Genomic DNA, 23,429 nt, shown 5'->3' on the forward strand with positions numbered 1-23,429 from the left:
ACCCTTATGGCTTTCCGTAGCATATCCCGTGAATTTCAACTCCGTTGAGCTGGTACTACTGAAGTGGTTCGAGTGATTCCGAAAGAGCGGCGGTAAGTTCATGAACCACAAGCCCAGAGCTGCTGGATATTCCCAAGCCAACTATTCCCGAATCTTTGACGTATATATACTTTGCACGAAGGAGTCGAATCATCGACTGGTTTGACATTTTCCAGAGTCGGAGGAGAACACTGTGTAAGGCAAATGATCTTCACATGTCCGGAATCATACTTTCAGTTGACTCTTCCGTCTCTCACAGAATCTCCTCGTCCTCCTCTTGTTGCTTCGCAGTGAATGGTGGCTGTGCCGGTTGGGTCTGCTGGGCACCCTGCCCACCCTCAGCCCCTTCTGCAGACTCTCCAGCACCCTCCATCTGAGCGTCGCCGTCTTCGTCCGCATAGAAGGCGGCAACCATGGCGTCCTCCTCCATTTTGGCCTTAGCCTTCTTGCTCAGCTTGCTGGCAGGCCCGACCTGATGCACAATCTCCTCTTGAACCTCCTTATTGATCTCTTCCCAAGCCTTCTTCCGTTTGTTGATGACTTTTGCATGGTTCACACTGCGCTGCACCTTGGTTGCTGTCCGGTCCATGACAGCCTCGGCACGGTCCATGCTCTTCTCCAGGCGCCGACGCGCCTTGGAGCTGAGAACCTTCTTCTTGGGCTTCTTGGTCACGCCAGCGCTGTGGCGTGCTGCTAACACTGCCGGCCGGTTGTCAACGGACTCCACGGGCGGACGAACATCCTTGAGAGACTTGTCGAGGTCGATGGAGGGGGAGGTAGCGCGGCGCGCGGCGCGGGAATGCTTGGATGGTGCTATTTTGGGGCATCGTCAGTAATGTTGGCTCCTGCTATCCATGATCCATTGTCTAGCTCCAAGCTCATGTGAAAGATGGTTTTGACCAAGATAAAAGCTGCTGTGCGGAAAGTGTCACATACGCTTCTTGCCCTTGGTTCCAGTTGCCTTGCCCATGTTTCAGGTTTGCGCCGTGAAGTGGTTCTCTACCGAACCGGCATCGTGGAGCAGACTGTTGGGCTGGCTTTCAGATCAGAGATCAGTGATCTGGGTGAGTGCTCTTGCGACGAAGGTGCTGCGATTTCTTTGATGGTTGCGATCCAGAACTTTTTTTTTGGTGGGGCTGGGCCCGCCTGCAGGGGGGATACCAATGCCAATGCCACGCTAAAGAGTGGGGCTGGACAGCCACCCTGCGCCAGAGCGGACAGGCGACCAATTGGGAGCGTCAGCTGCGAGAAACACGGACCCACAAGCGCCAAGTCCCTGCGGTTGGAAGCTTCTGCAAATCGCACGGCCCACCACCACAGGTCAGCGACAATCCCCGGGGTCCTAAATCTCGAACTGGACACTGCACTCTTTTGCGATCCAAGCAGGACCAGCTGCTGCTCAACCAAGCACGTCCTGTATACTTGTCTTGCAACCGATTTCTTTGTACGTGCCATCCTCTCTACCATCACCCATCGTCTAACATAGACACAATCCAACTGCCTGTGCTATACGCATCGTCGTCATCCATGCATGGCCTTTGCTTTCGTTTTCATTTTCCTTAGCCTTCCTGCCCGTGCAATCCACGTCACGGGCACTCTCGTTTCGGTCATGGCCCTTTAACACGGATTGTGTGCTGCGCTCTTTGCTGTTCAGTACACACTCGAGAGTGACAGCTGCAGGATCCCGACTTCTCGATTTCCCCTCACCCTCGCCTTACCTTTACCCATCTGTCCTCTTCGTTCCTTCCGCCCTTCGCAGCTCTTCTGCTTTCGCCCCTTCGTTTTCTGAAACGATGTCGTCCAATACTATGACCTTCACCGATCTCTCTGCTGTCCAGCACGGTCCTGACAGGCGCCAGTTCACCTTGAGCAACGGCTACCACCACGCTTTCCCTGGTCAGGCTCGAGAAAAACCATTCGCTGTCACTGTTCTGTTCTCAGCAATCATCGTTGTGGCTATATCCGCAGTCGTCTTTGCTGGTGAGCTGCCGCGCCAGCTGGAGCTCCTCCTCGAACGGCTCCTGGACTTTATCCTCCACTTCATCCCCGCCTGGCTGCTTTTCGCCATTGACCGATGGGCCAACCCCCCATCCGACGAAGACGCGATGCGCAAGCCGCTATTGCCTGCTTCTACGCATGTTGCAAAGCGTGAAGCCATGTGGCGGCTCCTTGGTCTAGACAAGGGCAGAGGCTTGCTCCAGCCCGTTACCCAGTCTTTCCAGCTCTTCCACAGGCCTCCCGACCCCAATGCACCACCACCGGGCCTTGTCAACATGGACAACTCATGCTTCCAAAACAGCATTCTCCAGGCACTTGCGTCCCTCGAGCCGCTGCATAAGTACATATCCGACGTAGCAGATGAGACAAAGACCAGAAGGGTGCCCCCTCCAAAGACTGTCCTGTCCCTCCACCAGCTCATGTCCGACCTCACCAATCCGGACAAGAATGGCAACACATTCTGGGCCCCGGGTCCGCTGAAGAACATGAACACATGGCAACAACAAGATGCTCAGGAGTACTACTCGCGGTTGCTTGACGAGGTAGAAAAGGAGGTTGTGAAGACTGGCTTTGGTCGTCGCAAGGATTCAGCAAGCCTAACGCCCAGTCCTCGTCGCGGCAGCTCTCCCATAAGCCAAGGTAGCGACCAAGACAGCGGCTATTTCAGTGCGTCTAGCCTCTCGACTTGCGACTGGGAGGCTGGAGCACGGATGCCTCTTGAGGGCTACATTGCCCAGCGCGTAGCTTGTGTTCAGTGTGGCTACTGCGAAGGCTTGAGTATAACTCCCTTCAACTTCTTGACGCTCTCTCTCGAAGATTTCTTGGAGCACGATGTAAGGGAGAGACTAGATCACTACACGAAGATTGAGGAGATTGAGGGTGTCGAGTGCGTCAAATGTACGCTTCTCGCTCTGCGTGACAACATCAAGAGCATGCAAGAGCGGACTCCGAGCCTTCCAGGGCTGAGCGAGCGGCTCCAGACCGTGGAGGATGTTCTTGAGCAGGAGACATTTGACGATGAGGCAATCAAGCGGTGTAAGATTCCGCCAAAGAAACGAGTCACCACGACAAAAACAAAGCAGATGGCGATCGCCAGGGCGCCCCAGTGTCTAGTGCTGCATATGAACCGCTCGGTATTTGACGAGCGCACAGGACGGCTTCTCAAGAACCTGGCCCGGGTACACTTTCCCAAGCTTTTGGACCTTGGGCCCTGGTGTTTGGGCAGCATTGGTCCCCACACAATGCTGAAGAAGGGCGCTCCAGCTGAACAGGACGAAGAACAATGGCCCCTGGGCCCCACAGAGACTATGGTTGCTGGAGGGGCTCCAGGAAAGTCTAGGATACAGGGTCCTTTGTACGAGCTTCGTGCGGTCGTTGCGCACCACGGCAACCATAATAACGGTCACTATGTTTGCTTCCGGCAACACCCCATAGCACCGAAGCCGAAAGGCAACGGGGTCGAAAAGGGGGAAACACCCATGACGTCTGCTCCTGATGAAGCAGACCAAGATGATGACGACTACCCGAAGCTGGACGGAGTTAAGGAGATGTTCGACGGTGAAACCCTTTCCCTACCCTCAGAGGAACAAGAGCCCAGTAATGAACCAGAACCCCAATGGTGGCGCTTTAGCGACGAAGATGTCCGGCCTGTGAGCGAGAAAATGGTGCTCGACGGCAGCAATGTCTTCATGCTATTCTACGACTGCATTGATGCTAGGTCGGTTGTGAAGCCACCATTGTCAGTGATCTCGACGACGGACGACGATGTGGTTTCGACCCCCTCTCTCTCAGAAGGCGAGACGCTAGATTTGACCAACACGCCCACGAGCAGCGCTGCCAGCAGCAGCACCGAGATGCCGCCGCACAACGCTGCTTCTACTCCAGCTACTAGCTTCATTTCAGCAACTACGTCGGACGAGTTATTAGACGCTGCGAATCAGCTGGATTTAGACAATCCAGTGGTACGAGCGCTATTGCTCAACAAGGCGCGAGAATTTAGTTTAGGCGAGTCGGCAAATGGGGAATACCCAGATCCGTAGAAATAAGTGGCTGCATTGGTGGTAATGGGATTTGATATAATACCCTAGGACACTGGTTGAAAGTGATGTGGTATAACTCTAGTTCTTTAATGCATAGCGAATGGCGTTGTGTTGGCGGATGGCTCTTGGGCGGAATCTGCATTCTTTCCGGGCTTATTCAGGACGTGGTCCTTTTCATTCCGTATAAACATAGGGAGCGAGCAGGATGGATGATACGAACGCACTGGATTGCATGTTTTGATACAAGCGTCATGGATTATCAGCGTCTTGTGATCATACTGGGTACTCCGTAGATAATGGTCGGTCTTGGTGAAGGATAGCAAATACCCGTCAAATACGTACCTAGGCATGTAAGCCTCTTTTTATTCTTATTCTTGGCTCAGCAAGAAGCACAATGCCTGGCAACTTTGTGATTAACACGTATTCAGTGATGCGGGGATGTGAAGTCTACCTCTGGGGTTGGGGGGAGTAGTCATTGGAATTCCAGGACGCTGGCATTCGGCTGTGTTCGGATCAACCAGCCTGGACTAACTATGATGGAGGTACATGACTTATAGGCCTGCAATTACTGAAATCAGCGAACCAACACTGTAGCTACTAGGCATGTAAGCTGTACCTATGGCTCACGGTCACAGATTTGGAGATCGCTTCAATGGTGAGAAAGGCCCATCAGTGAGCTCTGACCAATAATATCTCTCAAAATAGTTCAGCCCACAAAAGAGTCTACAAATTGGTACTTTGACACAGGGTTCGAGCACCGCACTCTTGCTATGCAATGCTCCAAAAAAGGAGGCGATAACTTCTAGTATAAGTTCAATTTCAAGGAAAAGGTTGTGCTGATTTCTCTACGATTAGGTGTTGCCGGGACCTCAAAGTACTGGAGGGGCAAAATAGATTGATATGCCCTGTCCATTGTTAAAGAGATCCATAGCATCATGGCTTTGCTTGCTGGGCTAATTGTCGCCCTTGGAGATCAATCCTCGTCTCCAACGTCTCCAACTTGCAGAATGAACAGACAGGGACTGTTTTTGTGATGGTTTGCTAAGGTCTTTCTCAGCTTCGTATTTTTCGGCGACTTAAACGGTGTGTATGGATCCGTACCAAGGCGAGTCTTGACCGAAGCTTGTAAAACTAAAACGCGAACAGCTGCAGATTCAGGAACGCACACTTTCTCAAGCCCCAACAGTCAAAGTGGCGTGTTGTACAGATGGTTGTATGTAGACCACACAGTGTCCAGATGCAAGAATGCTTGCTGAGAAAATTCAGCAAAGCGCTGCCAGCAGCCACATCCATCCACGACAGGGGTCTCAGCCTCGCCGTAGGCGTCTGGCTTCTTCGACCCGAGCTCCCGACACGAGTTGATAGACGTGAAAGACGCATGCAGCGCAGGTGAGTTGTCAGTTGTCTTCAGGCAAGAAAATGGTGTGGTATCCCGCTCAAGAAAAACAGTGATCCTTCTGCATGCTGCGTGTGGTTTGCCTGCATTCCTCTTCTAAGCATTCTGTCGAAAACTGTTCGGTCGGAGTGGTTGTCGCCGATCTACTTCTTTCAGCAAGCTTATCCCAGCACGAGAGGATTGGGTGGCTGTGGCGAGCTGCAAGTGGTCAATAGGATTTCCCTTCTGCGGGATCTAGCGCTTCTCCTTGTCGGTTCACGTCCTAACGAGGCTTGATGCTCATCTCTCTTTTTGTCTTTTATCAAACCTGTCGCCAGGGTTTTACATACCTAGCACTTCGTTCGCTACATTCCTAGACCAGGCACCGCCCATTCTTTGTTCCGTTGTTGGGCTTGGGTTAAAAGCTTGTTTGTCCTGGCAACCCATTTGAACGCCTGTTCGAAAGCCCAACCGATATACGCAGCTCTCTTAACTCTCTTATGTTTTCTTGCCCCGCAGGGTTTATATTCGCATTGCGTTGGCGACTCTGTATTCCCATCGTACACACCTTATTCCCATATACTGTCATCTTGATCTTCCATCAACCTTCTGTCGTCATGGCTGCAGAGAACGATGACATTGAGCGCCAGGCTGAGAAGCTATTTGTGGCGCCCCCTGCTCGGTCCCGCGGTGTCCATGCCGTCTTCTACATTGCGTCAGTCATCCCTTGCGGATGGGAAGAGAAGTCGTCATGTTGACATTAGTGCATCTGTAGGAGTTGGATCTTCTTTTCCAACCTGACCATCCTTTTCAATAAATGGGTCATTGACAACAAGGGTTTCAGTAAGTCCTCCTCGTCCTCTGTCGGTGTATCTTTTGCATGCAGTTTGCTGACATTCTCCAGGATACCGTATGCCTTCCTGCTCAGTTCCAGAATACTTCCCAAGCTAACCTACTCAGCCGTCATTCTCACTTTTTGGCATCTCCTCTTCGCAACCATCGCGACCCAGATCCTAGCTCGCACGACCCGTCTCCTCGACGGCCGTAAGGCCGTCCGCATGACTGGCCGCACATACCTGCGCGCCATCGTGCCCATCGGCCTTCTCTATAGCGCCTCGCTCGTCTGTTCCAACATTGTCTACCTCTACCTCAGCGTGGCCTTCATCCAGATGCTCAAGGCTGCTGCGCCCGTCGCCGTGCTGCTAATCTCGTGGGCCTGGGGCGTTGAGACCCCCTCGCTGCGGCGGTTCATGAACATCCTCGTCATCGTCGCGGGCGTCGCGCTGGCGTCGTTCGGCGAGATCGACTTCAGCTGGCCTGGGTTCTTCTTCCAACTGGGCGGCATCGTCTTCGAGGGTCTGCGGTTGGTCCTGATCCAGGTGCTGTTGACGGGAGACGAGCGTGGGAGCATGGACCCGCTTGTGAGTTTGTACTACTACGCCCCCGTGTGCGCTGCCATGAATCTGGTCGTTGCGATTGCATCGGAAGGTGCCAAATTCGACCCGTCCGATATTGCGCGCGCTGGCTGGGGTTTGCTGCTGTTGAATGCCGCTGTGGCTTTCCTGCTCAACGTCAGCAGCGTATTCCTAATTGGCAAGACCTCGGGCCTAGTGATGACATTGACGGGTATCCTGAAGAACATCCTCCTGGTTGTGGTGTCAGTTGCTATCTGGGCCACACCCATCTCGCAGTTGCAGTGCCTGGGATATAGCATTGCGCTGGCTGGGCTAGTATACTACTCGCTCGGCTGGGATCATATCATTGCACTTGTCGGAACGTCGGTGACTTATGCTCGAGGTGGATATGAGCTTCTGTCCTCTTCAAGCAGAACCGAAGCTGGTCACGGATCGGCGTCGGACTACCCCTTTGCTGTGCGTAGGGGGACCGCCATGGGCTTGGCGGCAGTTCTCGTTACCATTTTGGTTGGAGGGTTTTTATTTGGAGGGTCGGCGTCACAAATTGGGACAGGGAAAACATGGTCGGCGTGATAACGGATAGGTGCTAGGGCTTAAAGGCGACAAGAGTGTATAAGGTCAATATAGTTTCTGGGTCGGGCATTCCCGGTATTCAGCTTGTTTTTCATCTTCTAAACGGTACTAGCAAATCGTGATCTCTAGAGCTGTCTCCATAAAATGACCCATTTAGCATCAGACCCGTAATGGTACATTCGACATTTTTACAGCCTGCCACAGGTGCCTGCAGGGTATAATACAATCAATAACATATGCGTCACCATCCTCCCTACCGCCCCCTCTTACTCAACCACACCTTTACAAAGGCTTAACGAGCACCTCTGGAGGAGCCGGTTTTCTGGGCACTCCCGGAATGAATACGCGCGAGACAAGGTCGCTCTGATGCTCCTTGATCATCTCACGCAGGGCGCTGCGTTCAATGACGATGCGACCGGTTTCAAGCAGGTCCTTGACATCGACGTCGGCCAGCTCAAGAGCGCGGCCAGTCTCGCCGGCAATCTCCAAGCCAGTGAAGAGGTTCGGACGGAGGTCGCCCGTAATGAAAGTGGTGCGGCCACCGCGGGCCTGGTCCCATTCCAGTTGGGCCATCAGCTCGCAGACGTACTTGTGCACGTAGCCGTCCTCGAGCTCGCGGCCCAGAATGCCAGCATCGGCCAGTTGAAGGAAGTCATCAGGCAACGGCAGCTCGAGGCCGTCTTCCGTGACTATCAGCTCTCCGCGACGGTAGCGATATGACAGGGCGGTCCGCCAGGCCAGATCGTAGGCTTTGCGGTTGAGTTTTGTGCTGAAGTCGCGCGGCTTGGGGCCGAAGGTCTTGCCACCGCCAACAAACAGGGGCGAGTAGCGATCACCGACACGGGCGCGGCCAGTGCCCTTTTGTGGGCGGATCTTGCGGCGCGAACCATGGACCTCGTAACGGGTCTTGCTTGACGCAGTACCCTGGCGGGTCTTGTCGCCCTCGTAGACAACAGCCAGGTGCAGAATGTCACGGCGCAGGGGAAGATATAGGTGTTTGACCGACCAAGCCTCGAGAGAGCGCGGCTCGAGCGAGGGGAAAGCGTGAACGGTGACGGGAACAGTTGTGACTGGGAGGTCCTGTTAGCGTCTGACTGGAGGCGTCGGAGTAGGGTGTCACACAGCTGGCTGACTCACTGGGAGTCCAAACATCAGAGACAGATCTTGTGATATTGGCGGGCTGTTCGCTGGCGCTAGCGGCGCTAGCATCAACTACTGTGGCCATCAATCTCCTACACACGAGGGGTGCCTGCCGGACCTAACACAACCCCCAAACTGTCAGCCCGACTTGTCCACCCGAATAGAAATCCGCCCTCGCTCCCCCAGACTGGCACAAACCAGCAATGTCCTGCATGGCTGAGCAGCGATGGTCAGGTTGCGCATTGCCTCAGTGAGGCTCTTCATCCGCCTGCCGGCCATTGCGGCAGTCGTCGTTGTCGCGGTGGTTGGTCGGAGGCTGCCGGGCCAATTGGCTCTGGTGCCAGGTCCCGAGTATTCCGCACTTGAAGTCGGTCTCGATTTCTCGGTTGGATTGTCGTCGGTTTGTCAGTCAAGCCGCCCGATCCCCATCCGCCTGGGTCGTCCGTTGTTGGGTGTCTGGCCGCTGGCCTGCTGCTGCTTGGTTTCGACGAAAAAAGATCTGGAGCCTCGGACGCACAGACCACAAGAGGCCAGCAGGCCGCAAGCCAGGAATTGAGTGAGAATCTGATGTGGAGATCAAGCCTTGGCGCTGCCCAGTCTGGAGGCTTGGCATCAGCCCCGCGGTCAGCAGCGCCAAGCCGTTACACACAGTGTGAAAAGAGGACCACAGGACCGGCCGCGGAAGTTGCCGGTCACTGGCTCATGGGTCCACGAATTTTCGTCGACAGCACCCAGCCCGCAACACACAGCCCGTAGCACAGCCAGAGCCAGTGTCTGTCGCGCATCCTGCTCGCTCTGCTCGACGACAGCTCGACTTCCGTCTGCTTGTGAAGCAGCTGTGCTCGACGCTCGTTGGGGTATTCTTCGTCAAGACGTCGGCAGGCTGCTGCTCCGATTATCCCCCACCATGTCGAGGCCACAGCAGGTTGCCCGACCTCTCGTGCTGACCCTGCGGCAGGCCACCGCCACCGCAGCAGCCCAGAGCCCCTCTTGTCCCCTTGTCGTTGCTGTTCGTCAGTTCTCGTCGACTCCGGCGCGCAAGAATGAGCCGACAACAAGAACAACAGCATCCCCCGCGGGAACCCCAGATCCGGTTACCGAGGCCGCCCTGCTCTCCCAGAAGCCGAGCTCGAGGATACCGTCAACAATCAAGACTGGCTCTCCGGACGAGCTGAGCAAGTTTCTGGACCCTTCTTTAGGTTCGCAGAGACGTCGCGCCGCCATGGCCACAACAGGAGACCTCCCATTTACCCAGTTGCCGTACCAATGCTTCCAGGAGGCTCGGAAACTGCTGGCCCAGGACCGCGCCGAGAAGGTGGCCAAGATCATCGAGGAAACTGAGAAGATCAAGCGTCTAGAGGCTACCGACCCCAGTGTTTTCCGTGGCGGCGAGGCATACAAGCAGAAGCGCCTGGCCAGCTTGCGAAAATATGTTGAGCAGCTTAAGATCCTCGCCGACATCAACGACCCTGAGGTGAAGCGCCGCTTTGAGGACGGCAAGGGTATGGAGGAGGAACTTCCCGGTAAATCTTGTCACTCCTTGGCTCAGGACGGACTCTACTAATGGCTGCATAGGCGACATGAACAAGCCTATCTACCGCTACCTGGCTCACCGCAAGTGGTGTTCCATGGACCGCAAGATCATTATGCAGCGTATCGAGCAGTTCCACATTGTGCCTGACCTGCTGCCAAAGTTTGAGCCCATCATGGACGTCAAGCTCAAGTTCCGCGGCTACAAGATCCAGCCTGGCGCCATCCTCAACAGCGCCATGACCGAGAACCCGCCGACCCTGCGCATGCAAGTCTTCGACAAGGGCGAGCGCCTCTTCTCCATTGTCGTTGTCGACTCCGACGTGCCCCAGATCGAGACCGACTCCTTCGGCCGTCGCCTGCACTTCATGGCGACAAACATTCCTTGGGACCCCACGCGCAACTCCCTGCCCCTCAGCCGCCTAGGCCGTCAGGCGGCTGCTCCCCAGGAGCCCTCTTCCGAATCCTCCGACTGCTCTACCGCTACCCCCTCTTCTTCCCTCGTTCCTGCCGAGAAGGGCGACCTTGTTATTCCATGGCTCCCTCCCTTCGCGCAAAAGGGTTCTCCCTATCACCGGCTAAGCGTCTTTATCCTGCGCCACAACAAGGACCAGCTCCTCGACGTGAACAAGCTGAAAGAGTTGTACAACGGGCGCGACGGCTTCAGCGTCAAGAGTTTCCGCGACAAGTTCGGTCTTACCCCTGTCGGCTTCACCATGTTCCGTACCGAGTGGGACGACAACACGGCCGACATCATGAAGCGCCACAACATCCCTGGCTGGGATATCGAGTTCAAGCGCCCTCGCGTCCATTCAGCCAAGCCGCCCCGCAAGCCTCGGGGTTGGGAAGCCAAGCGCCAGGGTCCGAAGTACCGCCATCTCTGGAAGTATACCAAGCGCATCCGCGGTATTGAGTGGTCGATGCGCTGATCTATGTAGGAAAGGGGTTGTTGTGTACTTGTACCATAGCCATCATGTACCAAATACGTATAAATTGTTCAATTGGCCATCAATTCAGCTGGGCATTGGCGAGGTTGACTCGCGTGTTGGAATGACGAAACAACTGAATTTTGTGTCCTTCCAGACGAAGTGTGCTAACTGCTATCACAACCCATACACAGCTAGATATGCCGAAGCCATACACGCCGGTTCTATCCTTTAACGGATAACCAAACACCTTGACTGAACAGCCCTACACCGACAAAGCCGTCGCAAACCCCCCCCCAGCATAAAAAGATTGATAGCAAGACAAAAGCCAACCCATCCCATTTGTGAACCCGCCGTCCCAGTAATATTACCAACTCTCAGTTAGCTCATCACTTGAAACCTTCCATAAAGTTAGCCTTTCACAAAGTAGGTCCTTTCCTATCCATACAATCATCGAACATGAAGTTAAACACACAGCCTGTTGAGAAAGGACTAATAGTCTGACTCTTAATCGTCGTGCTCCTCAAAAGCAGAAACCTTGGGGCCCTTAACTCCTGTTTTCTCATCTTCATCCTTAGGCTGCCCAGCAGAGGAGCCCAGACCAGTGGCTATAATGCCAACAGTATCTCTAGACTCAGCATCAGAGCCAGCAACAGCAACGATACTAGCATCATTAAGCGAACCAGAGGGAGAAGCAGCGCCGTTGTCACTAGCCCTCTTCCATGGCGGAGGAGGAAGCGGCTCTGCAAGCACAGCCTCGATAGCGGCGAAATCGGCTTCAACTTTCGCCTCGAGCTCGCGGACCTTGAGCTCAGCCCGCTGCGCCCTGTCGCGCCACATCCAGCATGATTGCTCCATACGACTCAGTTCAGCACGGATGTGTGCCATCTCTCGCTCCATTTTCTGGATCTTATCTTCCATATCCTCTAACGCCGGGAGTGGAGTCTGGGTCGATGGCAGAGTTAAATTGAGGGGAGGGAAAATGGCATTCAAGCGGTCCCGAGCGGTAGGGTAGTGACTGGAAGACGAGTCAATGTTGGAGACAGAGTTTGCATTTGAGACTGGAGTAGTAATGGGCGCAGCTGAAGATTCATAAGTAGCTTGAGCCAGACCCTCCAATTGATGCCCTCTGTCAAATTCAGGTGAAGACGCTCTAATGCCCGGACTCAGCTGCGGTGACAGCGGCGTAGGGATCATGGATGCCTCGTCGGGGTTAGAGCGCGGCGGCGACTGCAACGATCCCCTTATAATTGAGCCACTTGGCATGGGGGAAACGGCACTCCTTTCATTCCTGAGACTGCCATTCAAAACGCGGGGCTGTGTAGTATCGTCCATTCTGCCTCCTCTCATGCCCAAAACCTTAGATCTGCGAGTGGGTGATTCCACTATACGCCTGCTCTGTGCAGCCGAAAAGATAAGTCGAGCTCGAGACGGGCTCGAGGCCTCCAAAGAAGACCTGCCAGACGCCTTGCTGGGAGATTTCTGAGGTGGTGGATTGATTGTGTACTCGGACACAACTGTACTGTTCTTTGATCCCTCTCGCATATGGTTAGTTTTGGGTTTGTCTTTTGGAGCAGAAGGTGTCGATTCCTTTGAGGATCTCTCGAACATCGCTGCCATTGCCCTGACTGCGCTCCCGGTAGCCCTGATTTGCCGGGAGCGAGAAGTAACAGGCGCTGGCGATGCCATGGAAGTTGAAGAGCCAGAAGATGCATTGATACTTTGCCCGCAGGGTACCTTGTTCATGTCGCGGTCTGGTATAGTCTCTGTTGAATGATGTTTTGCGAGAAATCTGCTGCCATCCAATGTTGTAGACGCTGTGGATCTCCCAAAAAGCTCACGAGCGTAACGAAGCTGTTCTCGATGTCCGAACAGTTGGCTTAGCGGTCGTGGGCGAGGAGCCGCTGGCATCACTCGATCCGATTGCTGCCCCCTCATCGGGGGCGTGTTTTCTATGTTCTTGGTCTCTTGGTTGAAAGAGTTTGCTGAAATGCCGATCTGATCGTCTGCCCCGCCAGAGACCAAAATACTCTGTCGATGACAACCGTTTGCATCTCCGCTGGGGCTGGAGCTCTCAATACCTACGGGATTCCAAGAGAGTCTCCTCGACTTCCACGCTGCAATTTTTTCTCGTCCACGATTAAAAACCTCGAGCCTGGACTTTTCATCCTGGAGAACCTTGTTTTCGGTTTGAGCTGGTGCAGATAGCCTGACCAGTCCGCGGACTACAGTCTTAGTAGTACGCTTCGGAGTTTTTTCTCCTGGGGTTTCTGTTTTTTCTTCTTCCCCGTGACCGGTGTGGATAATGTTTGACAGCCTCTTTGCCTTGTAAAGTTTGGACTTCAAAAGACGAGCCGATGAGCTGAAACTCGATTCCTTCGTCTGTACCGTGTCATAACTCATCGTTGTTGCTAACGTGGAGGGAGATCCAGTTTCTGCAAATGCCTTGTGAGGAGACAATGGCCGTATGCCCTCTGGCTCGCTCCGATTGCTTTGGCCAGACAGATCTTGTTTCAGCGTGGCTATGTCATCCGGAGCATTGATCCTAAGTTCTGGCTTATTATCGGCGGGACATGTGATGATAGCAGGATCCGGTGGTTGTGGTACTAGTTGACAGTTAAACTCTCCAGACAACTCCTCGGTAGGTTGCAATGGATTGAGAGCATCCACAGCCTGGAAAACGTCAGGTACAGCGTTGTTAGTAGCATCTGTAGTTGGGGATGAAGGCCCCCCCAACACGGGTGTCACAGCCGAGGACGATGAGTCAGGCTTCTCAGTAATGAAAGGATCCAAATGCTCACTTGGCTTGGGAGCTGCAGGCGACTCCAACATACCAGACGGCTCTTCGGTGGGAGGTGATAAGCAGTGAATGGTTAACCGTCCATTCGTGCAACTGGCTGGCAATGGTCGTGCTCCTTTGGGCCGCTGTCTGGGAAGCGTGAGAGAATGCTCAATGTTTTTACTTGACGGCATTTCGCTAAGTGACCCCATTCCTTGGGCTACCTAGTGTCAGCATGAACTAGTTTGGGGGGAGATCTTGCACTCACATGGCTTCGGCGTTGGAGTCCCAGGCGGGGAGGAATCGTTGTCAAAGGTATATGCTAAAGTTCTCGAAGGAGTGTGATCGAGAGCACCTCTCATAAAAGATTCGGTGATGGACGGCCTGATCGCATATCGACGCCAGGGCTGCTCCCTGGATGCACCATGACCACCTTTCTCCGTGCTCATCCTTGAAATTTCGAGACCCTTCATATGCCTGACAACCTCCCGCCAGTGTGTGATGAGCATCTCAGTGATATTGTTCGCCAACAAGACCTTGTCAACTGAAGGAGCTGACTTTTGGGTGTTGTCGTAGGATTTGCACCACCGTTTCTCCTTGGAAGGTTGGGGGGTGACAGCCTCGAGCACTGGGCCTGTAATAGGATCTTCATTCTTGATGGTATAGGAGCTGAGAAGGTCCCCGACCAAAAGAGGACCAAACACAATCCCAAGAGCACTGTAGCCCATCAAATCAGTAGTAGGGAGAGGCCTACCATGCTCATCCTCTCGAGGTGTGTTTTCTGCCACACGACCAATGAGGCAAAGAAGCCCAAACACAGCACAGATCAAATCGCGCCGGAGATGAGATCTAACAGTTCCAATGGCTAAGGCGATCAATCTTGCTCTCAGTTTTGTCACCCTCGTGGCTGTGGACTCAGGTTCACCCTTGAGATAGCTATATATGGCGACAAATGCATCGAACAGAGATAGCGATCCAAGGATACCACCAGGCAGCCCAGAGAGCAGGCGCTTGAAGGTCGAGGCGACATCGTGGGCGCTCGCTTGGATATGGGAAGGTAGGTTAGGGAAACATGTTGAGCTGGCTATCTTGTCAGAATCTCTGTCGGCGCAATAGAATTGGTAAAGAGCGTTGACGATCCGGACCGATCCAGGTATGCGAAACACTCCTCTCGTCTCAGCTCCTGTTGTTCCAGTAAGCATATAGAAACAGAGATCTGCTTCCCCTGATGCTAGTGCCTACCATATTGTAACAAGTAGTGGGCAGTTGCACGGAAACATGTTGGAAGGACAAGGGAGCCCGGCGCATACTCCGAGGGTAAATGAAGGACACTCTTCCCGCATAGACGCACGAGTGACTGAAGGTATTCGTCCTTTAAGGAGTCCTTGTTGACGTTGTTTACCAGATGGACTGCCAAGTCACTATGACTATGCTTGATCTTGGGCTTCTGATTGAACTTCACATCTCCGTTGTGGCCCATACTCATGCCCGAAGGCTGGCGCATGAATGTCCGTGAAAACCAGCTCCTGCGATTCTGTCCCGGAGACTGGCCTGGCTGTTATCATGTTAGAGAATAAGACAATCATTGAGCAACAATGTCAATACTGAGTGGGGTAAAACGAGGGTTGACTTACTTGCAATGAGCTGTTGGGAGCATTGGCCGCCTCAGCGTCGAAGAGTCGGATGCCATACTGCCAACAGTCAGCAAGATTGAGCAGCTGCGCGGGGATCCAGGTGTTCCGGACCTTTGCTGCAATTCGATTATACTCCTGGATATACTCGGGGCGGTTATCGGCTTCATCGAGATCGGTTATGTTGCCCATGTCGCAGTTCGACGATGTCCAGGTAGTGCTGCTTCCATTGGCACGTCCTTCGCGCCCAACAACCGGTGGAAAGGTAAGGCCCTTCCAATCGATTGCCACGCCTTCTTCGGACTTGCGCGACAGTTTGGTTGGTTCAGGTTGGTGTGGAGGTTGTTCATGCTTTGCTGAGGGCGTGCCGACTGCGGGCATAGGTGTCGCGTCCATTTCGTACGAAGTTGCGACGAGTGACGAGTGGTCTTGCCGCTGTCAGTCAGCATAGAAGGGGATCGAAAAGAAATAAGTCATGCACGAGACGATGTCAATGTTGAGCTGGGGTCGGGGATCGGTATGAAAATATGAATGTTACTGGAGAGCGTGGTTCATGTAAAAGATAATGGCACGAAATCGCGGAATGGTTTTTGATGGAAGGTTTAGAGTAATGGATTTGATTTTTAGGGACGCGTCGACCTGGAAGAAGCAGCGTGCCTGATGCCTGACTTCCCTGGGGCAGTCCAACCTACCGCTGCTGCTTCCCGTCGTGCATGTCCCGCGCCCTTCTGTCTCACACAGACTTTGTTCCTTTCACCAAAAGGAAGGAACAAAACGAAAGCACCTGAAGGCCAAGACAGCAGACGTCTTTGCCTGCTGCCATCCAGATCATGATTGCTATCCCATACCCCTCACATCCATAACCACATACAACATGCCACATGCCACAATCAATCCCATAATATCAGTTACAGAGCCCACATCCTACAATATCCATAACCCTTCTCCATGCCCAAAGATGTGGGCAGTCTTTTCAATAGGCGATTCGCCATTCTGCGGAGACGCTAACTCGGAACCACAAGAGGGCCCTCGAGATCTTCGGTCCTATCTTTCGAGAGGACCAAAAAGAAAAAAAAAACTTCTATACCGTGTGGAGAAGAAAGACCAAGATGCAATCCATGGTATTCATGTCCACATACCCTCCCTTACGCCGATCACATGCAGAATAGGCAAGGAAATTGGGGTAAAAAGAAGAGAGAATAATAGGCAGGAAAGAAGCCACAAACTTGGAGAACACGAAAACCAAAACATCATGAAGAGCCCATGCAACCATCGTGAAGGCCAGAGGGACCAGACACATTACAGGGGCGCTCCCTAGGTGTCCCTAATGTCATCTTCCTCCTCGCCGTACAGCAAGACATACTTGAGAATGTCCGACAGAGAGATGATTCCCCTCAGGTGGTTGTCATCGTCCACTACAATTAGTCTGTGGACTCGGGATTTGCGGATGGTGTCGAATATGGCATCCAGACGGTCGTCTTCGCTGCAAGTGTAGATGCCTGGGAAATCCTCTGGACGCAGGGACAAAGCATCGCCCACCGAGGCGGTCAACTCCTCGTATAAACCGTCCCTAATGCAGGGAATGACGTCGACAGCCTCAAAAACATTCAGAACCTTTCCCTCACTGTCGATGATCGGGACAGCTGAAATGTTGTGCTTTACCATCAGATGAATCACATCCAGGACAGAGTTGCTCATGGAAGCTGTCACAAGATCCGTGTAGGTACCAAGGCCGATCTCGCGGACGGGCTTCTTCAGGAGCATGGTGTACTTTTCGTTATTGACAGCGATGAATTTGAGGATGCGGTACTGCGTAATAACGCTGACCACCATCTCGCGTCCCGTCTCGTCATCAACGTCGACGAGAGGTATCCTCCGAGCACGGGTCTTAAGCATCCGCCGGCAGGCCTCGTACAGGGGCCGCATAGGGTGCACTGACACTGTTTCAAGCGGTAGGACACCAATGGCCCGTTCGATATCTGTTGTTGACGTATACCGTCAGCGCCATGCCTGGCTGTTGTTGGGGAAAAAGAGCGATGCTTACCTCTAAGGCTGCTCAAACGGAACTGGTCGACCTGATCAATCTCGTGAGGGAACTGACAGTAATACTGAATAACATTGATATAATCGGTGCTGGTTAACAAGCCAGCAAAGGTCGAAGTTTTGGAGTCCCAGAGAGGCGCCGAGACGATGCCTGTGGTCACGACTTGGTCAGCAATCATCGCTCCCTCCTGCTACTGCTGTTACTGCTAACAATATTGGACCAGCTTGACTCGCCCAACCTCTTGGAGAAGAAAAAGGCAAAAAGACGGGCACGAACCATTTTGTATGAGAATGCTGAGGCTCTTCTTTATGAGCAATTCGGTGTCGAGCACAACGAGACGGAACGAGAGGGGCAGCACATCGTAGCTTGTCCGGACCTTGAGAAACTCGCGGATCCCCTTCTGTTTATTTGGCAGCTGGTCAGCATCTGACGACTCATAACATCTGCAAGTCTATGAATTTGCGATTACGACGGTAGCTTGTCTATTGCGGGGAGCCCCGCATCCATCGTCAGCCTCCCAACGGGAGAGGCGCTCGCGGCCACAAGCACAGCGCGGGGCTACGGCTGGCTGGCAACTCTCGGCGCCTCGCGGTCAGGAACATCTCCAGCCTGCGCAAGGGTGACAGGCGCGCGGGCATGGGCTGAGCCAACGTACGGATGACGGGTTAGGCGGCTGTCTCGGGATGATCAAGGGAAATGCTCACCAGACCCTGCATCTGCTCCCTGTCCAGGGCGCTTGGAGTCCTCTCTGACATTGTGCGACTAAAACGGTTTGGTTTAGGGTACGACGAAAGCGCGACAGAGGCGTGCTCGTGACCAGGCCGCAGCGACAGCTGAGCGGTGGCATTATCTCCGCCCTCCGGGAGGGAAAGAGTGAGGGCAGCTGGCACGCTGCTGCTAGGGCCGGGATGTGCCTCTTCGGCGGGAACACGAGAATCGTCCATTATCGCGATCGTGGAACATACATCGGCCACCCTTCCTGGCCGTGCGGTTCCTGCTTCTGAGTGCTGGGTTCTCGAGTTCTTGGATCTGGCTTCTGAGACGGAGTCAAATGCTGACTGGACGTTTGGGGACGACACCTGTCTTTGCCCTGCTTGTTGCTAACGGATTCGTTTGGCTGACAAGCTGGCGGCGAAACAGATGCTTGTCCCTCAACCAGATGAGTATTGCAGAGACAATTCAACTGGTTTTGCGGGTTGATTCTCGGTGGGATGGAAATAAGGGAGAAAAAAGAAGGTTAGAGATGGAACTTGGCGCCACAGACACCAGTCGAGACTCTGGTGCAGGTAGAAGTAGCCTGAATATCCAGTCCTCGAGCCCTCGGCTGCGGCACACTAAAGGTACCTTAGGGATAAGCCCAACGGATCTTTCTGGACTGTTTGACCTCACAAATTCGAGAAGTATGAATTGAGCACTGGAGTGTGTTTTATATTGCGCAGAATCCCCCTGCACAAAATCAGGTCAGTCAGGTGCAAATTCTCTGATAAGACCAAAGAACCTTATCCTCGCCGTCACGAGCAGGTGAATGTGGTTCAAAGAACAGACCCTGCTGTGAGTAAGTGACCTGGCCGAGCAGAGGAAAGTTCAGTGGACGCCGATCTCTGTGGCTCAGGACGGTGGCTTCCAATCTGAGAGGTGAGGGGCACCACAAGGTTGCAGTGCCTGGGCCCAGCGGGCTGTCGCCCTGGAAATTGCCCCACAGCTGCCCAGGCCATGTGCTCTGTTAGAAAAGAACTTCCTCCTGGCCGCAGATTATACGACGATTTGCTGCTTTTGAGAAGCCAGTGATTTTAAGATGACGACGAGGAGTTCAATCACTTGCTGGCGGACAATTGATGTGTGAGCCCTACCAGATGTACCTACCAGATACATGTGCATCTGCATCTTAGGAGATGCCTATAGGTACCTTAGATAAGTAGATGCCTAAGTAAACCAGGCCATAACAGATAGCACGAAGAGCGTTACTACCGTTACATCATAACCAGTCACATTAAACCCCGCGTCTCAGTTCAACGACGGTCAAAGTTCACTATCGCAATTTGCAACCCAGATATCCTAAGATCGTGAATATAGCAACTCCGCCATCAGATGGAAACGTATAGTTTGATACTAACCAGAAAACCGTTGTTAATGCCAAAGACTCTTTATGTCGTACATATCAGGAAGCTTGGATTGAGAAGTAGGATGTAAAGGACCTGACAGTCAGCACTGAAACTTACCGAAACAATCCGTACTCCACAGTTCACTTACCACTCATTAGCTGAATATTAGCCAGATCCGCGAGTTGGTTGTTCTTGATGTTTATACAATATGGATTGTGCAAATGATAAGCTTCGATATTTGACCACTTATTAGCAGATTCAAGCTTTGGGATTGTTGAAGAAGCATTTTAAGATTCAGTGTATGTAGCTGTTGTAGCCATTCTCACCAACCATACGTGGCACCAATTGCAGTATACCTGTTGTCATTGGTCATAATGGCATGGCGGACCATAATGCACACTGGCAGTCGAACAGCGGCTATAAGCATGCGCTTGAAAACTCTAGAGTGGGTCATAGTTAGACTATACATAACAGATAACTCAGGTTGTCCTCAAAGGAAATGGTCGACAGCTTACCGACACGACACAGATAGCCGAGGGCTCATGGAACTGGCCGAGATCCTCCATAAATAGCCAACAGTTCTCAGCAAAGAAACGTCTCAGATCTTCTACCTCCAATATACTCTATCTATAACTATAGGTTTATCATACAGTAGATCCATCAACTTTGAAGAAGTTGTTGAGTTTTTGGGAGCATTATGGAGTAGAAATGCTCAATCAACTTCAACGCCAGGATTGGCTGACATCCGGGACCGTAAGATACGTACATAAGTAGGTACCTCTAGCAGCGTCCGGAACCCCTGGATCACGGGACCCACTGCCAGGATAAGACGCACAGACCCCAGCGCGGCGTCACAAGGCAGCTTCATTCATGACTGCTGCCGCCTCAGCCTGCCTTCGTCTTGAATTTCCTCCCGTTGTTGGATGCAGTCGGTCGACCCGCCCAAACATTCGGACATCACTCCTCCTCGACAGCCAGTGCCTTCCAGCAGTTCAGCGAAACTAAACATCAATTCCCGTCGTTTCCAAACCGTATCTCTTCTGGGGCGCGTCTTTTTTTGATCCCTGCTGCGCGACGCCAGCATTTGTTGACCCAGACCTTTGTTTGCGATCGATCGACCGACTGGCCAACCAACCGCACACTTTCATCGACCGAGAAACGGCCCTGGGCTCTGAATCGCCTGCCTCCAACGCCACGCAACCACACTGCCTCTCAGTCGTCTAGCGCTGGGCGCTTTGGGCCCCTCCCATCTGCGGCCATGGGCATCTGCAGTTCCACTTGCTGCGGAGGTATTCATTTATCTGCCATTCTGCCTTTGTCATCCTGCTCCGGCCAGCCGCTGATTGGATAATCAGTGAAATCCCGCGATGTCTTGTACGAAAATGTCCTCGCTGAGAACGAGCGCGAGGCTGTTGCCGACTTGCTCAACTTCCTTGAAAATGTCTGCAGTTCCAGCCATCTTGATGCTTTTTGTTAAGTCTGGATCTGAGCACTGACATCAGATATAGCGCCACGCGGTCAACTTTTTCGAGGGCGAGCCGCTCCGTGCGCTAACTACGCTCGTCTACTCAGACAATATCGACCTCCAACGGAGTGCTAGTTTGACTTTTGCAGAAATCACTGAGACAGGTTCGTGGCTATGTTGGAAAGCAATTAAAACTTCAGCGGATTGCTCGAAGAAAGCTTGACTGACATTTCCTCCAGATGTCAGAGCTGTCGACGCCGATGCCATTACTCCGATCCTCTTCCTGTTGGAAAATCCAGATCTCGAGGTCCAGAGGGCCGCTAGCGCCGCTCTTGGAAACCTTGCTGTCAACCGTATGGACCCCTCGCGAGACCTAAATCACTGATCAACCCTCCGCTAACTATGCCCTCAGAGGAGAATAAAGTGTTGATCGTACAGCTTAATGGCCTGCCGCCTTTAATCCGGCAGATGATGTCACCCAATGTCGAGGTTCAATGCAATGCCGTTGGGTGCATCACGAATTTGGCAACACATGAGGAAAACAAGTCTAAGATTGCCAAATCCGGGGCTTTGGGTCCATTGACGCGTTTGGCTAAATCGAAGGATATGAGAGTTCAGAGGAATGCCACTGGCGCGCTTCTCAATATGACCCATTCTGGTAGGACTGCTCAAGCATCGTTCACATTGCTGCACTCATGACTGACTGCCCCTAAGATGAGAACCGACAGGCCCTTGTCAATGCTGGCGCTATTCCTGTGCTCGTCCAGCTTCTCACATCCCAAGATTTGGACGTGCAGTACTACTGCACCACTGCTCTGAGCAATATCGCTGTCGACGCCGCGCACCGCAAGAAGTTGGCCGAGACCGAACCTCGACTCGTTCAGCTGCTCATTGGCTTGACACAGTCCGAATCTTCCAGAGTTCAGGGCCAGGCTGCCTTGGCTCTCAGAAACCTCGCTTCCGATGAAAAGTACCAGCTGGAAATTGTCCAATATGGTGGACTTCCTCCACTCCTCCGTCTCCTCCGTTCGCCGTACCTTCCTCTCATACTTTCAGCTGTTGCCTGCATCCGGAATATCTCGATCCACCCTCAGAACGAATCACCAATTATTGAGGCAGGATTCCTGAAACCATTGGTTGAATTGCTTGGCAACACAGATCACGAGGAGATCCAATGCCACGCTATTTCAACCCTCCGAAACCTGGCAGCTAGTTCCGATCGTAACAAAGCCCTTGTTCTGGAGGCCGGCGCGGTACAGAAATGCAAGCAGCTCATTATGGATGTCCCTGTTACTGTTCAGTCCGAAATGACAGCAGCGATCGCCGTCCTTGCCTTGAGCGACGATCTCAAACAGAACCTACTCGAGCTCGGTGTATTTGAGGTTCTTATTCCTCTTACCAAGTCGCCCAGTGTCGAGGTTCAAGGGAACAGCGCGGCTGCTCTGGGTAATTTGTCTTCAAAAGGTTCGTGTTGGCATTACTACCCTTTCCTAGGCGTTTCGCTAACTGTGTCTAGTCGGCGACTACTCCATCTTTGTTCAGAGCTGGACAGAACCGAGCGACGGTATTCATGGTTATCTTAGCCGATTCCTTGCTAGCGGTGACGCGACGTTCCAACACATTGCGATCTGGACCATCCTCCAGCTCATTGAGTCGGAGGATAAGAAGCTCATTGGTCTCATCATTAAATCGGAGGATATTGTCGAAATTATCAGACAAATTGCCCACCGTCACACCGAGTCGGACGTCGAAATTGGCGAGGATGATGACGAAGTTGAGGTGGTCAATCTCGCTCAGCGCTGTCTGGAGCTGTTGGGTCAGAGCACGGCAAAGACTCATATTGAGGGCTGAGCCTGTCCTTATCAAAGATATTCTGATGCTGGTATGCGGGCATCAGCTGGCACCTTAAAGTCACTGTGTTTTCCCTTCTCCATAACCATCATTTTGTGGCTTGTCGCTTGTTTAGTACCTTAACTACGCATATGGGCCGGCGAGGAGTTGGTGGCGTGTCGGTTATTCGTCTCTATTATACAGGGTTTGGAAGTGTCAGGGCTTTTCTTTGTTTTGGGAGATATATTTGATTCGGGTAGCTGAGCATAAGGGAAGCGGGCTTGGGACGTTTGGAAGGAGGGCGAGAGCGAGGGTGAGAGAGAGGGCGAGATGCGTGCGTCTTCATGACATGGCTTTTCCCCCCCATTTCTTTCCTTGGATTTTATTGTTTCACTTTCTTTGTGTGTCGGCGCAGAGAGTGGGCTCTCCATCTGCCTGGTCTATCCTTTGATGATCATACCTCAAGTGGCTTTGCGCAATGTCACATACCCCATCCTTAGTCCTAGCCAGTATCTGTGAGTCGGGGAGGAGCTGTACACCGCT

The 23,429-nt window shown here is 52.9% G+C and overlaps 9 protein-coding genes across 9 annotated transcripts; 4 read left to right on the forward strand and 5 right to left on the reverse strand.

Annotated features, from left to right (window-relative positions):
* Positions 1 to 292: 292 nt before the first annotated feature.
* CTHT_0028880 (uncharacterized protein) lies at positions 293 to 1,009 on the reverse strand (the record flags this gene model as incomplete). The annotated part of the gene is made up of 2 exons (XM_006693281.1): positions 293 to 852; positions 976 to 1,009. 2 exons carry the CDS (start codon positions 1,007 to 1,009, stop codon positions 293 to 295), a joined length of 594 nt encoding a protein of 197 aa, XP_006693344.1.
* An 838-nt stretch (positions 1,010 to 1,847) lies between these two features.
* On the forward strand, positions 1,848 to 4,076 carry CTHT_0028890 (terminal hydrolase-like protein; the record flags this gene model as incomplete). The annotated part of the gene is made up of 1 exon (XM_006693282.1): positions 1,848 to 4,076. The coding sequence occupies one exon, from the start codon at positions 1,848 to 1,850 to the stop codon at positions 4,074 to 4,076; it is 2,229 nt and encodes a 742-aa protein (XP_006693345.1).
* A 1,992-nt stretch (positions 4,077 to 6,068) lies between these two features.
* Positions 6,069 to 7,439, forward strand: CTHT_0028900 (uncharacterized protein; the record flags this gene model as incomplete). The annotated part of the gene is made up of 4 exons (XM_006693283.1): positions 6,069 to 6,166; positions 6,227 to 6,294; positions 6,356 to 6,361; positions 6,412 to 7,439. 4 exons carry the CDS (start codon positions 6,069 to 6,071, stop codon positions 7,437 to 7,439), a joined length of 1,200 nt encoding a protein of 399 aa, XP_006693346.1.
* A 282-nt stretch (positions 7,440 to 7,721) lies between these two features.
* Positions 7,722 to 8,858, reverse strand: CTHT_0028910 (mitochondrial 54S ribosomal protein uL4m; the record flags this gene model as incomplete). The annotated part of the gene is made up of 3 exons (XM_006693284.1): positions 7,722 to 8,509; positions 8,577 to 8,697; positions 8,778 to 8,858. The coding sequence occupies 3 exons, from the start codon at positions 8,856 to 8,858 to the stop codon at positions 7,722 to 7,724; spliced, it is 990 nt and encodes a 329-aa protein (XP_006693347.1).
* A 628-nt stretch (positions 8,859 to 9,486) lies between these two features.
* On the forward strand, positions 9,487 to 11,038 carry CTHT_0028920 (mitochondrial 54S ribosomal protein mL38; the record flags this gene model as incomplete). Its single annotated transcript, XM_006693285.1, has 2 exons — positions 9,487 to 10,102; positions 10,155 to 11,038. 2 exons carry the CDS (start codon positions 9,487 to 9,489, stop codon positions 11,036 to 11,038), a joined length of 1,500 nt encoding a protein of 499 aa, XP_006693348.1.
* A 504-nt stretch (positions 11,039 to 11,542) lies between these two features.
* CTHT_0028930 (uncharacterized protein) lies at positions 11,543 to 12,370 on the reverse strand (the record flags this gene model as incomplete). Its single annotated transcript, XM_006693286.1, has 1 exon — positions 11,543 to 12,370. One exon carries the CDS (start codon positions 12,368 to 12,370, stop codon positions 11,543 to 11,545), a length of 828 nt encoding a protein of 275 aa, XP_006693349.1.
* Positions 12,371 to 13,832: 1,462 nt separating this feature from the next.
* CTHT_0028940 (GTPase-activator protein for rho-like GTPases-like protein) lies at positions 13,833 to 15,841 on the reverse strand (the record flags this gene model as incomplete). The annotated part of the gene is made up of 4 exons (XM_006693287.1): positions 13,833 to 13,960; positions 14,083 to 15,052; positions 15,166 to 15,369; positions 15,449 to 15,841. The coding sequence occupies 4 exons, from the start codon at positions 15,839 to 15,841 to the stop codon at positions 13,833 to 13,835; spliced, it is 1,695 nt and encodes a 564-aa protein (XP_006693350.1).
* A 918-nt stretch (positions 15,842 to 16,759) lies between these two features.
* Positions 16,760 to 18,433, reverse strand: CTHT_0028950 (uncharacterized protein; the record flags this gene model as incomplete). The annotated part of the gene is made up of 4 exons (XM_006693288.1): positions 16,760 to 17,424; positions 17,490 to 17,639; positions 17,766 to 17,889; positions 18,194 to 18,433. 4 exons carry the CDS (start codon positions 18,431 to 18,433, stop codon positions 16,760 to 16,762), a joined length of 1,179 nt encoding a protein of 392 aa, XP_006693351.1.
* Positions 18,434 to 20,849: 2,416 nt separating this feature from the next.
* CTHT_0028960 (uncharacterized protein) lies at positions 20,850 to 22,907 on the forward strand (the record flags this gene model as incomplete). Its single annotated transcript, XM_006693289.1, has 7 exons — positions 20,850 to 20,880; positions 20,947 to 21,032; positions 21,100 to 21,220; positions 21,296 to 21,409; positions 21,469 to 21,714; positions 21,771 to 22,502; positions 22,573 to 22,907. 7 exons carry the CDS (start codon positions 20,850 to 20,852, stop codon positions 22,905 to 22,907), a joined length of 1,665 nt encoding a protein of 554 aa, XP_006693352.1.
* Positions 22,908 to 23,429: the final 522 nt, after the last annotated feature.

The sequence above is a fragment of the Thermochaetoides thermophila genome, assembly GCF_000221225.1.
Source record: "Thermochaetoides thermophila DSM 1495 unplaced genomic scaffold scf7180000011816, whole genome shotgun sequence".
NCBI lineage: Eukaryota > Fungi > Ascomycota > Sordariomycetes > Sordariales > Chaetomiaceae > Thermochaetoides > Thermochaetoides thermophila.